Below are 16,310 nucleotides of genomic sequence, written 5' to 3'. Positions count from 1 at the left end.
CACCCTCCAGAAAAGAATTCCAGTTTTTGAGAGGCTCCCACTCATATGAGCAAAGACTCAGAAAAATGAAACTGCTCCCAGAGCATAACAATTATGGTAAAATAAAAATATAATTTAAAAAGATGAAAAAATGCCAACTAGTTCAAGACACTGTAACAGTCAAACTTTATCCAAGCGGCAATGAAAAGATAAACCCCATAACTATTCCCAAGCATACAAAGATGGGATAATTTACCAACTCAACCTGTGAGCCTGTCATAACCACAGCAAGTCAAAAAGCAAACAATGGGGCTTTCCAAGTTAGGAACAAGAGAAGGGAGGAAACAGTGAGGGGGAGGAGGGAATGAGAGGAAGGGAGGGAGGAGGGAGAAGGGGGGAGAGAGGAAGGGGGAAAGGAGGAAGGAGAACGGGGTGGAGGGAAGGGGAAGGGGGTAAGGGACACACACACACACTCCCAAAAAATCCATCAACAAACCACAGTTGACTTTTTGTTTTAAAAAGAAAAAAAGCCAGAGTCTCACTCTGTCGCCCAAGCTGGAGTGCAGTGGTACACTCACAGCTCACCCTCGATCCCCCAAGTAACTGAGACTACAGGCGCATGCCACCATGCCAAGCTAATTGCTTTTTATTTTTTGTAGAGATGAGGCCTCACTATGTTGCTCAGGCTGGTCTTGAACTTCTGGCCTCAAGCAATCCTCCCACCTCAGCCTCCCAAAGTGCTAGGCTTACAGGAGTGAGCCACAGCACCCAGCCTGACACATGTTAAAAGAATACTCCAGGTCATCCAGACTATGGGTATCTGATATTGCTTATACTAAGAACTCTTGAACGGGAATATAAACTCAAGAATGCGAGGAATTTTCGTCCATTCTGTTCACTGCTCTACCTCCAGTGCCATGAAGAGCTCCTGGCACATAACCAGCACTCAGAAAACATTTGTTGAATAAATTCAAGGGTCAGTTAACATCAGGAACACCACTAAAAGTCTCTAAAGGAAACAGACACATTATATATATATTAGACACATACATTTTATTTTTTATATATCTATTATCTCCACAGATACTGAAAAGGTACTGAGAAAATTCAACACTCAGTTGTAACTAGCATTTTGTTAGTAACTTAGAAGTTAAAAGAACAGCCGGGCACAGTGGCCGGGCACAGTGGCTCACGCCTGTCATCCCAGCACTTTGGGAGGTGGAGGCAAGAGGATTGCCTGAACCCAGGGGTTAAAGACCAGCCTGTGCTACTTGGCAGGACCTCGTTTCTGCAACAAATCAAAAACTTAGCTGGGCATGGTGGCATGCACCTGTAGTTCCAGTTACTTGGAAGGCTAAGGTAGAATGTGCCACTGCACTCCAGCCTGGGTGACGGAGTGAGACTCTGATTCAAAAACAATCAACAACAAAAAAACCCGTACTTGATCTAACAAAGAACATCGATCACAAACCTACGGCACAAGTCATACTCAATGGCAAAACCTAACTTTTTTCCTTAAAGTCAGGAACCAAACATGAAAGTCCCCTATCTCTGGGGCTACTCAACTCTGCCCTGGAGGATTCAAGTCTAAGAATCCATACAAGGAAAAAAAACACACAGAAGTGTCACCCTTTGTCATTAGGTCACTGTCCACCTAAGAACATCAAAAAGAAACAACTTGAAGAGCTGCTAAGAGTAACAACATTTAGTAAGAAAGTCAAACACGCAATCAACATAGACTAAGAAATTAACCTAACAGAAAATACTACTCAAGGCCAATAGAAAGAAAAGTCTAAATTTTCCTCTAGACACATAAAGAACCTCAGGGGAGAAAAAAACTCTGGAAGATGGTAAACCTTGTATGAGTATTTTTAAAATAGATCTCATGTCAAGATGTCGTATGTCCAAACTAATGTATACATCCACTAAGGGTAAAATTCAAAGGCACTAGTTGACATTCAAAAACAGTGTGACCCCAACTTGCCCTCCCAGCCCCCAATTCCACTTTCTTGACCAGTTTCTCTTTGGTGGATAGCTCTCTCCACTGTACCAACCCAACAGCCTCACACTCCGAGTCCCCTGTCCTTGGACTTGAAACATCCAATTGGCCCTTGGAAACCTAAGTGCCATCCTTGATGCTAACTTGAGTTTCATTTCTTCTTAGTTCTGACCATCTTAGCCCACAGCAATCACTCCTCCCCACTAAGATTTCAGTATGTAATGCCTGTACCATTTATCAAATACTGAGCACACAATGCCTAATTCGAATGCTTCCTTTTCTCTCCTGGGGGCAAAGGGGATCGGTCAATCACATAAGTTTACTCCTCCAAAACAAAAACCAAGTTCTCAATTCTTCTTAAGTGTCTTCATCTTTTTTTATGTAACCGCCAGAGAAGTGTTTCCCTTTCCTTTGGTTGCAAGTTTAATCTCAAGGCTCTATGACCCTGAAAGGCTAGCCTTCAAATAATCGGAAACTTTAAAATGATTATATTTACTTTTCTTTGCTCAGAAATTTCTGGAGCTACTTTGCTAGAAAAGCCACAGGGACTCCTTTGAGTATCAGCAATGATGATACACCTTAGTTCCATTCTCATCATCAACCACAGTTAACTCCTCCACCACTGTGGGAGTACCATCTATTACAGAAACAAATATCAGCTACAGCTCTTGGAAAACTGGCTTGCCAGGAAACCTCCAAGAGCAACTCTGTACCTTATCCTTCCATAAGTCATCCAATCTTTACTCAAGGATATAACTATCAAGTCATCATTTAGAAAAAATGAAGAATTCTCAATCGTTGCACCAAGCAAGTAAGAAATTAAGGACATTTATCTCGCCAAGTAATACCATCAGTAAACCATGGAAGCATTAATCACCTGCCACTACTTTGGACATTCATGGAAACAGGTCAAACATAGTAGCTCACACCTGTGATCCCTGCAATTCGAATGCCAAGGCAGGAGGAACACTTGAGGCCGAGTTCGAAACCAGTCTGGGCAACATAGCAAGACCCTGTCTCCACAGAAAATAAAACTAAAAATAAATTAGCTGGGCTTGGTGGCAAGCACCTGTCATCCTAAAACTACTTGGGAGGCTGAGGCAGTAGCATCCCTCGAGCCCAGGAACTGGCGGTTACAATGATTATGCCACTTGCACTCCAGCCTGGTGATGGTGCAAGGCCCTGTCTCAAAAAGAAAAAGGGGAAGAGGAGATCCAAGTATATCCACATCATCTCAACAACTTAAATGTACACTTACCTTGAAAATTTCAGTCATCTCAGACCTCACAACTCTTGGACTTCAGACCATCTTACTATCAAGTTACCATTTAAAACCAGTTTTGAATTCTCAATTGTTGCACTAAGCAAACTTTCTACAGATACAAAATGAGTCTTTCTACTTACATTCCCAAGTCAAATTCCTTCTGGCAATGCTTGAGTGTATTTGCATAAGAGATCAATTTCCTATACAGCTGGGTAGAAGCAAAATGAGTCTTAAGCAAGCTTCACTCTGTTGTCATCTTACAAAGGGAAGACTGGCCTGTCCTCCCAGACTTGTGAATAAGGATCTTCCAGAATTCACTATGGGTGTGCCCAAAGAATACTTGCTGGGAAAAAAATCTGCTGGGAGAGTGCCAGTTGAAAAAGAAAAGCATCCTCACCCAGTTGGAAAACTACAGAAAGAGTGGTGGCAGCAACTCAGATGGAAGCTCAAAACCCAAGAAAATTTGAGAAAAGCTCTAGGTCCTTTCTTCTGGGAGTAAAAGTCAATTAAAGGCAACGAAATGAATCCATGAAATATTCAACTAACTTTAAAAAGTAATAACTGAAATTCTGACTTTAATATCTGACAGTGTCAAAAACATTCAGCATCTTATTTGTTCTAAAAACGAACTTTATAATCTGCCATCATTTTTAAATAAACTGTTTCTGGGAAAGAGTACCAAAAAAAACACTTTGTTTTGCTTTTCATAAAAAAAAAAAAAAAAAGAATGAAAGTAAACTTTTTTACTGTCTTGCTTTTTTGAGGCAGGAACATCTCTGAAGCAAACGCCCCAACAGCAGCCTGAGGCAAGAAGAGGACGTGCAGCGCCTTTGTCTCCACTCACCACCACCCGCTTCAGCCAGACACAACAGCAGAGTCCTACTCGCGATTTTTTTTTTCTCATTGCTATCAGTGAAATACAACCAAAAAATAAAGCCACAGTCACTACACAGGCCCCAGGATAGGAGCTAGCAGTAGGTGCCGGCAGGAGGCAGTCAGTGGCATGGAGACCAGGCAACCTGCACTACACGAGGGGTCACGCCACTCAGCACATCTAGGAAAGGCAGGACAGGGACATAGCCCTTTCTCGCCGGGCCTGGCCCCATGGCTACACAACAACAAGCAGCATTTTTCAAAAAGACACAATCCTGATTTTAAAAGTGAGAAACTCAAGTCTAGGAAAACAAAATGTAAATGAACAAGTAACAACTGTCTAACCAGGCGTGGTAGCAAGTGCCTGTAGTCCCAGCTACTTGGAAGACTGAGGTGGGAGGACTGAGGCTACGGTAGTTGTGAGTGTGCCACTGCATCTCAGCCTGGGAGACTCTGACTCAAAGAAAAACAAAGAACCAAAGTCAAAATCCAACTGCCTAGAACTAAGAACAATCACCTTGGGATCAGCCTTAGGGTTTTCTGGTGCTTGCAAAATCAATAAAGGTAAGACATCAAGTAAATGCTCATCACAAACCTATGCAGACACTGAAATGACACAAAACCAAACCCAGTGGATGAAAACCAATTAAGAAAGTCCAGGTGTTCTTTCATTCCTTTCGAGTTCTTATGATAACTAGATTTACCAAAAAGAGCTTTCTTAAGGAAAATACTTTAATAAAAGCTAAGTACATGCTTACAACTCACATAATTCAGCTGTAAGCACAGGGAAGACTAAGGGAGACAGAGCATGAAATACTTTTGTATCAAAAGATTTCTTTTTTCCAGCAAATGGGGAAATCGGATTTTTTCACATAAGGTATAACTCATCCCTTTAGAATGCCAAAAATGCTTAATTTAGACATTTGATGAGGAAAAGTTTTCATAAAGTAGTTGATGTCTCTGGATTATGTATTACAGGAGAGAAAACAATTCCAGTTTCCTGTCATCCCCCATGGTCTCACCATACCCAGCAGTGTGCTGTGACATCAGAGCTGTCCAAGGGAGTCACCGTGGCAGCACAGCTGTGGGTCTGCAGGCGGCTCCAGTTCTCAACACAGTCTTACTTCTGCCCTCTTCCAATCAGCATCAGGAGGAACAAAGCAGAAGAGCAAGAGGAAAGAACCGGCTTCTGTATTCATCATGGCCTCAAGCAAATTATTTAACTGATCTGTAGTCTTAACTCTCAACTGTAAAATGGGGTATCACCATCATATGAATGCCCTGAAAATTAAATAAGATACCAAATGGAAACCACCTCCAGAAGGTGTGAGCAACAAATAACAGTTCCCTTGTTTTCTTCCCTGTTTAAAAAAATAACTCTAGTCACCTCCTCGAGCAAAATACCCTCCCTGACCCATCCAACTTCTGCTCCACAACAGAAATTAGTATAGGGTATTGCAAGCTTAAGAGTACATTTGGTTGAGATACAGACCATTATAACCCTTTCCTCAGAATGTACATTACCACATGATTTTATATTAGTCTCCTGAATATGTAAAGTTAAATGCCATATTTTATATGATGTCTGGTAGGTCTCTCTTCATCAACCAGCTATAAAGGACACACTGACTGTTCCTAATAAAGCTAGTGTGTATGCCCAGGCAGTAGGTAAAGATCCTAGATTATTGCCTTGATTTCTTAGTAGTAGTGTGGCACTGGCACACAACTTTTCGTTCCTCAGTCTGAGTCTTCAAAATTAAAATTACCTACTTCATTTTACTGTTGTAAACGTTACATCAATTAATTCATGACGAACTCTTACAACACTTCTTAGTTCTTTAAGGTCCACAAATGCAGGCCAGCCATTATTCTTTCCCTATCAATACATCTCAATGCTGTTGTCTGAGAAGGCAAAGTTGGCTTTAAAAAAAAAAAAAAAAAATGTTGTTTCCTAGCTTGCCCAAGTCAGTTCAGTCACAGTCCTCCTGTGGCTCTGCAGTCTCCCAGGTTTCAGACGAATCTCATCCCCAAAGCCCTAAGGCTCTGCTATGCTGGATTTCCATCTTCTTGGGAAGCAAGGATTAAAGGGAGAGCAAGAAAATGGTCCTCCCACAACCATAATCCAATTTCGGGCACATGCCCTTGATGCTATTAGGCAAAAGTAAAACAACTTGTAAGAAAATGATTTAAAATGGAATAGGAAACCCCTCTATGGCTGCCATTCACCAATCTCCCCACTTTCCCTAAAACCACTTGCTCTACTTATCCTCTTACCTGAGCTCTGAATGCAATCTATATAATCATTACAATGCTACTGTTTCAGGAACAGACTCTCCAGATTCATTCTTTTTCCTTCCTTCCTTCCTTCCTGTCAGAGTCTCCAGTCTCATTCTGTCGTCCAGGCTGGAGTGCCGTGGCATGCTCACAGCTACTGTAGCCTCAACTTCCTGGGCTCAGGCAATTCTTCCACCTCAGCCCTCCAAGTAGCAGGAAGTACAGGTCCGCACTATCATGCCTGGCTAATTTTTTGATATATTTTAGAGTCGAGGTCTCACTAAGTAGTCCAGGCTGGTCTCAAACCTCTGGGCTCGGGCAATTCTCTCCCCTTGGTCTCCTAAAGTACTAGGATCACAGGCTTGAGCCAACGTGCCCGGCCTCAACAGATTTAAATTAATTTCTTTTTCTTTTTTTTTTTTTGAGTTGGAGTCTCACTCCATCGCCCGGACTGGAGTGCAGTGGCCGCTCCCAACCACCGCAGCCTTGACCTGCTGGGCTCCAGCGATACTTCCGCCTCGGCCTTCTAAGTAGCTGGAACTACAGGCGTGTGCTACCACACCCGGCTAAATTTTTTTTATTTATTGTAGAGATGAGGTTTCACCAAGTTGCCCAAGCGGGTCTCGAACCCGTGGGCTCAGGCAATCCACTCACCTCAGCCTCCCAAGGCGCAAAATTACAGGCTGAGCCACTGAGCCCAGCTTTAAATTAATTTCAAAGCAATTTTGTTTATCACCTTGGTGCAAAATAACCTTTCTTCATAATTATACAAATATAAAATCACATTAAGTTGTCACAAAGCCTTAATTAATGAGAAACAAAATTAGTAAGATCTGTTCTTTATGACATACTGAGCCCCTTGGTTTCAAATTTATAGCAACTCAATGTTTTCTTTACGTTGAATATACAAGCACAGTTTTCCCAGATACAGAGTGGGAAGCAAGAAGGCAACAATGTACTAATAGAGGTGAAAAGACATGGCCCTGGGCATGAATTTCTGCCCAACTTGCAGAACAATCTTAGTCCTATCTTGGTCCCCCTTTGGGGAGGGGGGGGGCCTGATTAAAGCACCACTCACCTGTGGTAGAGCATGGCCCAAGCTTTTCCCTTTTCCAGTTTAAGCTACCTGCTTTAGCAGGCTGATAAGAGTCTTGCGGCGTGCACAGGACACTGGAACCTCTAGGGAAACCCACCAGAGGACAGCATGTCAAAACAAACTGCTGTGCACCACTGCATTCAACACCCCCGCATCTGCCCCTCTCCATCTACACATGTCCATCCAATCCAGTCAGCCCTGCCAAGAATCTGGGGGTCACCCATGACATTTCTTCCCTTCCTCTCACCACCCAAATCCTTGTTACCCCTACTTCCAAAAACTAATTTTCTAATTGTTCCCTGCCAAAGGCCGAGTCCACCATTCTCTCTTATGTGACTTACAGTAAAAGGCTGAGACCAGCAGTTAGGATAACTGGCTAGCCGAAATTCACCTACACCTCCTCCTTCCATACAGAAAGAGGGCCCTTAAAAAAAATCCCAATCCTATAAGCCCGGTCAGCACCTTCACAAAAAAAATTCTAACCCTGACATGATTGACAAGACCACCTGTGTGACGTGGCGTCCAGCCACCTCTGGCCCCTTTTAAATATACTACCCTATGACAGTGCCAAGCACCTTCCATTTCCAGGACCCTAGCATATCCTGTTTCCTCAATCTGTAGCAAACTGCCTTTCTTACTCACCAATTTCTTCCCATCCTTTGGATGTCCTCCGACATGTCACTTCTTCATTAGAGTCACCACCACATTCCCAGCACATGTGAACTAGATGCACCTGACAGCACCCTCGTAGCACTCAGAACTTTGTTCCTGTGGCACCCACAATTATAAATATATCATCATCTATGCAATTACTTGCTTAAATAATTAGTCTCTTCCTAACCTATATTCCCCCTGAGGGCAGGGCAAAGACTATCTCTCTTACCACTATGTCCCAAGCACCCAGCACATAGTAGGCATTCAATGTAGATCTAACAAATGAGTTAATCAAGTCCAAAGCCTAGGGCTTGGAGGTCTCTCTGTACTTGGAAGTTCTTTTCTTCAATTTTTTAGAGACAGGCTCTTGTTCCATCATCCAGGCTGGAGCCCAGAGGCCAAATCATACGCCGCTGCAGCCTCCAACTCCTGGGCTCAAGCAATCCTCCTGCTGCCTCAGCCTTTCACATAGCTGAGACCACAGGCATAAGCCACCTCCCCTGGCCTTTTCCTCATTGTTAACACTTGCTGACACCTGTAGGAAATACAGAAACTTTCCTCTTTAATACCCTGGTAAAGAATCTGGACTCTCGTGAGCTATTAGGTTTACTTGCAAGCTGGGTACCAAAATGCTTCTGGTGACCAGCTATTCCTGTAGGTACTAAAGGCTTGAAACGCCCACCCTCTCCCTTCTCCACCCCCCCACACCACTGTCACTAAGTCCCACTAAATGTGGTTCTACACCATTTCTGGATGCATCTCTTTTCCTTTTCACACCACATGCATCTATCGCCTGTACCTCCCATGGGCTGCCAGAATCCACGCCATTTGGCTCATCTCTGCACATGCTGTGCTTTCTGCCTGTACTGATTTGTCTTAAGTAGGCCACAACCCAAAGAAAGTTGTCTGTCAAAACCCAAGCCACCCTGCAAAGGCCCATGTTCAATCTCATCTGCCTACTGGGATGTCTAGTTCATTCATGTCACCACCATTCACCTTATGCTACTACGTGCCAGGCACTGTTCTAAGTACATCTTTGTCTTGCCACATTCTCCACCCCACCCCCCAAACTATAAACTCCTTGAGGACACAGACTTAGACTTTGTAGTCTCTCCTATGCTTCAAACCTTTCCTCACTCAACACGTAATTACATGACCACTCTAATACCACCACAAGAAAGCACTTCCAACCTCAGAGATGAAAACACCAGTCACAAGGCAGCAAAGAAACATGGGCAAGCAACTGACCTACAGCAAGAGGGTAACCCCCAAATTCCTGTTGCCTTAATCCCTTCCTTCAGAGTCCCACAAGAAGCACCAAGAATAATTTTCACTACCTACTTGTCTTCTCAGGAGGGAAAAAAAAAGGGAAGGGAAAGGAAAAAAACAAAACAAAACACAATTCCTGTTTGTGCTACCTGATGTCATGAGCAGACAGCAGAAAAGCAGGGGGCATTAAATTAACGGTGCCCAGCAAATGAAAGTTTACACAGCTCTGAAGTCATTTCTGGTAACAACAAAATAGAATTATTCCCACATTTGTATCCTATACACCAAGAAATACAAGAATCACTTTAATGGACTATGAAAAATAAACCAAAGAAATTAAGGCACAAAAGAATCAAAGCTGTAAGTCAAAATTAAAGAAACCTGTTTTGGCTGAGCATAGTGGCTCACACCTGTAATCTAGCACTTGGGAGGCCAAGATGGGAGTATTTCTTGAGTTCAAGAGTTCAGGACCAGCCTGGGCAACATAGACAGACCTCATATCTACGAAACATCAACAAAATTAGAAGGGCATGATGGTGTACACCTGCAGTCCCAGCTACTACTTGGGAGGCTGATGTGGAAGTATTGCCTGAGACTAGGAATTTGAGGCTGCAGTAGCCATGATGGTGCCACTGCACTCGAGTCTGGGTAACAGAGTGAGGCAAATAATTCCAAAAAATTAAATAAATAACTAAGCCTGTTTTGTTTCAAGTTATACCAGTGCCTCGCTGTGGCCTTTGCCTCAGCTTCCTCAAGTGTAAAAAACAGTAATGAGACGAATTCCAAAACAGGATGACCCCAAAGATCATCTATTCCAATTTCGTCGTTTAATTCGAAAAGGTTGTATTATTCATCCTAGAGTTTCTCTTTCGCAGAGAAGGGCTCAGCAGAGGAAGACTCAGGACTACTGCCTAATGTTCCTCCAATCCACCATTCTGTGAAAAGCTAATAAGTAGGGAAATGGCAAATCAACCCGACTGCCACTTTGATAACATCATCTGTGTGATAAATTCCAGTAGGAGCTACAATGCAGAACAGCCCTAAGTGCCTACAAAGCAACACCTGCCAACACGCTACTAGGGATTCATGATGCCCCAGGGCTGTGTTCACTCCAGGAGGATAAAGCTCCCCAGGAGAACTCAAGGAGAGTTGCTGCAATCAAGACTCAGGGAGGACTCAGGGAGGAGCTTTACAGTCACTGAGCTGAGCACCTGTCATCGACTTCTGCCCAATCCTGGTCTGAAACAGACTTCAGGTGGCTCTTAGATAAGACGTGGGCTAGGAGAAATTAAACCAGAAAACAACACAGGAAAATAAAATAAAGAGAGACACAAAATAAAGCCAGGCATGAGGTTTTTAAAAAGGTACAACAAAAAGATCTACAGGCTTAGTGCCAAACTTCCAGAAGCCAAGAGGAAAACAGAAATTTAGTGAACACAAATGACAGCACCTAGGTAGGAAAAACAGACTGAAAGCTTAGACAAGAATACAGTGAGTCTTGGCTTCACATCTTTCTCCCTGACATCCTTATAAGGAAGACATTGCAGAATACAAGGAACAATATCCTCAACATTTCAGTAGTCACCATGAAATGTTTTAAGATATTATCTTTACACTGGACCTCAAAATAAGTCTACAGTAACAGTTCAGCCTTGAATTGTACTCCACATCTTTAAAATAAAATGTAAAACAACAGTTCAGAGGACAAAAGAAGAAAAAATTCAGGGAAGAAAAGTCTACATAATGTGGTCCAGGTACCTAGAACACTGCTGATTGAAGAACACATTTAAGACAATAGTTAGAAAAATTATTATTTTAACAGCAAGTAATTACTACAGAAGTCTTATAATATAAGCACAGGGCCCAGAAAAGGAAAATCTACTTTAGTAAGACGAGGAATGGGTCCAGAAATGCACAATAAAATAGCAGGAAGAAAAAATTTCCAGAGGGAAAAACAGAAGGAATATTTTTTTAAATGAAGAAGGGAGTAGTGAGCACAAGTGCTCAGCGAGTGTCCCACATGCCTGAGAATTGAACGCTGTGAGTTCTACTTCTACAACTAAGAATTCACATGAAGGTATTGACAGGCACATGCAGCTCCCTTCTTAGTCCCCTAACCAAGGAGATGAGGTTTACATTTTTAGGCCTTCCACAGCAATGTCCGTAAACAATGACCTAAGTTATTGTATGAAACCCAAAAGAGTGCAGAATTTTTTCAAAGCAGTTATATGTCCACTGTACCAACACATGAAAATATGTGACACATTTTAGGAAGATTTTCCTCAAAAACCTAAAACAAAGAAGTGTAAGAGTCTCAAAATCAGCAAACAAAAAAAGTTAAGTTAATCCCCAAAAAGGGAAAGACCCTAACAAGTCCCATGTAGCACTATACAGTTTACTGTCAAGTATAACGCAATGATAAGCATGCAGACTGCTGAAACTTCAGCAACACATAAAAATCAATCATTCTGTTTGGGCTGGCCCGTGTCAAGGCCTTACAGTGAATTACCGTCTTCCCTCCCAGAAGCAGGAAAGAAGAAAACACACAAATGAATCCTAGATGAAGGGCTTATAGTTTTCACAGAACCATCCGCTTGCCGTTTAAGCAACGTCATTTAAAAACAACGCATTCCAACAGTCTCCCCTACCATCAGGGCTGCCTGGCGAAACCCAACCCACTGTATCTGGCAGAGGAGGAGTGAACAACAGGCTACCAGCAGGGGGATGAAGGGCTGAAATTCACTCCCTGGATCAAGTTCCCGAGGAACTGACTGGCTTCTCACTCTCGGACTCATTCTTCAGAATCCAAAGAACAACAACTTTTTTGTCTTCCACTCTCACTGTTCACCCAATGGCCAGAAACTTTTAAAATGCTCAGAAGGTCGGCAAGCACCTAGGTAAGTAATAAGTATCAGCCTTAAGAACCAGTCTGGCAAACAGGCACAAGAAATTTAAAAGCTATGCTTTATTGGTGGCTTTCGTTTGGACACAATCAGAATGCGCAAAAAGATGATGTGCTGGGCAGTGCTTTCAGAGCCAAAATTGTCCTTACTTTATTAGGATCTGATGATTGGAAATTCAACTTTCTAAAGCATCATGTAGTTGACTTAACTGCCAAGAGCATTCAACTGACCCCAAAAACATCCTAAAATGATCTCTTGACTCTCCCAGTATAATCACATACTTCCAATCAACAAACTTGTCATGTGAGGAGAATGCTCAGAACTCAGTAGTGAATGAACAGACCAAGAGGTTTTTTCAAGTCCCTGGATTATCCTACAAAGTAAGTAAAGTCCTCTTTTGGGTATTTTTATTTCAATGGAATAGAACACTTACCCACAACATTACCAAAATTTAGAAATGTTTTCAATGCAATGTATCATGAAAACAGTAAGCTTACAGATTCTACGTGCTTTTTTGATAAATACACAAAGTAAGCACATGATATTTAAAATGCTTCAACCAGTGTTTTTTAGACCTTTAAGCACAAAATGTTTAACGTTAACCTCAATGTTTATAAAGCAGTTGTGTATACAGCAAAGCCAGTAGGAATAACGCCACAAATATGAGCAAGTTGAGTTATTCATCCATGGAAAGAGCGAGCTACGTTACAGAAGCAGCAAGTGTCTGAAACACCACTTGCAGTCAGCCTGAACGCAGACGTGGACTCCTGAGCACAGTGAACTAACAAATGATCATGGAACCAGGTCTGCTAAAAAGAAACGCAGTCAAAATTATCCCGACTTTTTTCCTCAAAATAGAAACATACAAAACAACTTCATTTCAGATACACATGTTATTCATGTGAATAACATAAAATTGAAAGACCCGGAAATTTGCTGCTTACAAACATAACTGTCTCACCAACCACACTCTCCAGTGAAAATCTGTCACCTTTTAATATAGTCAAGGAAAAAAACCAATTCTTCCCACCTAGCCAGGCACTTCCGTTTTCCCCAGTAAACCAGCCTTCACAACTGGCACCTCCGCCAAAAGAGGAACTGGCCTGGCCCTCTTTTCCAACATGCTCCTTCTCTCACCAGGTGAGCACCTCTGAGTAGCTCAATGCAGATTTATTTACCTTTATGAATATTTCAACACAGTACTTCCTTGATTAAGTACATGAAAGAGAACAAGGAGGCAAGAAGAACGAAACACCTGTCTCCATCACATAAGTTTGGAGTGCCAGTCATAAAAAGTTTATGTAAAAGTTGCTCAAACCAACAGATTTAGAAAAACTAGTATGTCAATAACCTTAACTCTGGTGAGCGAAAATCATATACAAATCTGCTCAAGACAGGCTCTTTTAGGAAGAGAACTGAGTTGTGAAGGGGGCTGTGCTTGGAGGCAATGCCCAGGACTCAACATTCGAAAACATTTTCTAACTGTTAGTCCTTAAGGCATAAGAAAATCTTAAGTGTTAAGGTTGAAGGTTGGCTATGATCTCTGCTGAAAGTTCAATTAAAAGCAAACATAAATTCCAACAAAGTTAACAGGGCCAACTGAACGTTTGTCCCCACTTACTAGAAACAACAAAACCTGAACACTTAAGCCATGAACTCACCAAAATGTCCTATATATAGTCTCAAAAGAAATCTAACTATTTGCTCTAAAAGAAGCACTGGTACAATTTTACAAATAGGATATCCTTGAGTTTCTTCTCTTAGTAAGACTTCAAAGGGAAATCAGCACCTTTCAGCCTACAGCAACAATGCACCACGGCAGAAACAGCTTCCAATACTTCCCCAGCAGGTAGGTATATGCACCCATCTACCTAAAATTAGGAAAGGGAATGGAACCCAGACATCCCCGTACAAACAGCACCTGCCTCCACCACGGGCACCACTAGACCTGCCACCCTCGAGTCAACGGGTCCCAAGAGCAACACTTGTGTGGTTGGGCTCTACTCACAAGGGTACATGATGCTGCTCTGGGTCAGCTCTGGTCAGTTCCTCCTCTTCGATGTCAGACTCCCCTCCTGAACTGCTGTCAGTGACATCGGAATCAAACGCATGCTCACTGCACCGCAGGCTGGCGACACCACTAGCTGTAAATCGCTCCAATTCTTCTGAAATCGAATCGCTCCTCAGGAAGTTGCTCAGCCCCTCAGGAGCAGTGGTCTCACTGGCAGCTTTTCTCAAGGCAGCCTCAGTCTTTCGAGTCAGCATCAACTGGCTCCGGGGTCTCAAGGATTCCAAGTTTGGCAGTTTGCTCAAAGTCTTTTCCAGAAATCCGCCCAGTTGATGCTGAATATGCCTCTCCACTTGCTTGGCCTGCACCACCTGTAAGCGCCTCTGTAACCTGCGGGCACGGCTCTCAATGTCAGCCTGCCGCCGCAGTAAAGCTGTGATCCTGGAGTCAGAGTCTAAAGCACTGAAAAGAATGGAAGACAGGGGAGACCTTTTACCCTCCAACTTGACACCCCCCAAGTTAGAGCTGGAGTCTGTACCAGACGACAACCTGCTGCCTCCTTGAAGTGCCGGTTGTTCCATGGAATTGACAGAAGATTTGTGTGCAGTGCTATTATTGCTACAGAGAGTTGCATGTCCCACATCAAGGCTTCTGTGTGGAAGAGTGCAATTGGTCATACCCCCCTTCAAGTCCCCCGATCCAGATCCTCCCACTTCACCCCCCTGAAGAGTGGGCGAAGAGAGAGCACGCTTGCCCCCATTGAAAGAGCTGGAACTGTCATGATCAGAATGTGCTGAGCTTTTAGTCAATTTCTTAGCCAGTCCATTGACAGGTGCTTGTGGCAGAGCTGTCTGGCCACTCGGATTCATGGTTCTGAGATTTTCCAGGGAAAACTCCAAGACTGGCTGTCTCCCCAACAGCTCAGCTCGGAGTTCATAGGACTGCGACAGGAGAGGATGAGACTTCAGGACCGCCTGCTTGCTGAAGACCCCTTGCAATTTCAGAGACTCCTTTGAGGGAACAGCTGTTACATCGGAGCAGAGGTAAGATGCCACCAGCGGCTGCAGCTTTCCCAAATCTTCCTTGGTGGGGTTGTTCCGGAAGTCTAGACAGGGATCCTCCCCAGCAATGGCTTTTCTTTTGGTTCCGTTGGCAGCAATAAGGATGTTGGCGTTGCCGTTATTTTCGGCACTGCCAGGGGACAAGGTGGAGGATGGGGGAGCCAGCTTGAACCGGATGTGGTGTGCTTCAGCGGCTGCGTCAGTGAGAGCGGGCGCCATCGCAGCCATTCAGCACAGAGAGACAGGAAGTCCAGCCTCTCCCGATGCCGAGGCCGAGGCCAGCTCCACGGCCCCTTACTGCCTCCCCAGAGAAAAGACTGTAAGAGAAAGAAAAAAAGGAAGTTAGAAATACAGGCAGCACATTTGAAAACAACACACATGTTTTTAATACAAGAACTACTTGAAGACTGCTGTTCAGAAAGAAAGCACTCTGGAGCCAATCTGGAGAGCCACAAAAAGTGTGTGTGTGTGTGTGTTGAGGTAATCTGGAGATCAGGAGAGCCACAAAAAGTGTGTGTGTGTGTGTGTGTGTGTGTGTGTGTGTGTGTGTGTGTGTGTGTTGGGGCAATCTGGAGACCCACGAAAAGTGTGTGTGTGTGTGTGTGTGTTGAGGACCATCCCTGCACAAGAGGAAGAAAATCCCACCCTTCTTTTTTGATCCTTTGTGCTCACAGATTGAAAATTACCACAACACAAGGTCCATTCTGAGAGTATCACAGATTGTTGAATCATCTGCATTTTAAAGAAAAACCTAATTTGTTGAAATTTGTGGATTTAAAACCAAATATACCCAACTAAACGTTCAACAATCAAATCAAAAAATTAATAAGGAACCCCCACAGTATTTTTCACAAAAAAATAGCCTGTCAAATGTCATGGGCCTGTGCATTTTCTGGCCAGGGAATCCAGCTGTCATCAGCCCTCTCCCCT

General features: G+C 43.2%; 1 protein-coding gene across 4 annotated transcripts in view; it reads right to left on the bottom strand.

Annotated features, from left to right (window-relative positions):
- Window positions 1-15,706, bottom strand: part of KANSL1 (KAT8 regulatory NSL complex subunit 1) — a 143,440-nt gene extending 127,734 nt beyond the window's left edge. For 3 of the 4 annotated variants that reach the window (XM_008057050.2, XM_021711819.1, XM_021711816.1), the window contains exon 1: window positions 14,320-15,699. In XM_008057050.2, coding sequence (XP_008055241.1) covers window positions 14,320-15,608 — 1,289 coding nt within the window. In that variant the 5' untranslated portion in view covers window positions 15,609-15,699. Of the gene's footprint in view, window positions 1-14,319 lie in introns of all 4 variants that reach the window. The other variant, XM_008057048.1, reaches the window with a different exon arrangement.
- Window positions 15,707-16,310: the final 604 nt, after the last annotated feature.

This window comes from Carlito syrichta, unplaced genomic scaffold, assembly GCF_000164805.1.
Source record: "Carlito syrichta isolate Samal-C Ts95f unplaced genomic scaffold, Tarsius_syrichta-2.0.1 Scaffold86258, whole genome shotgun sequence".
NCBI lineage: Eukaryota > Metazoa > Chordata > Mammalia > Primates > Tarsiidae > Carlito > Carlito syrichta.
This window is presented reverse-complemented; position numbering and strand designations above follow the sequence as displayed.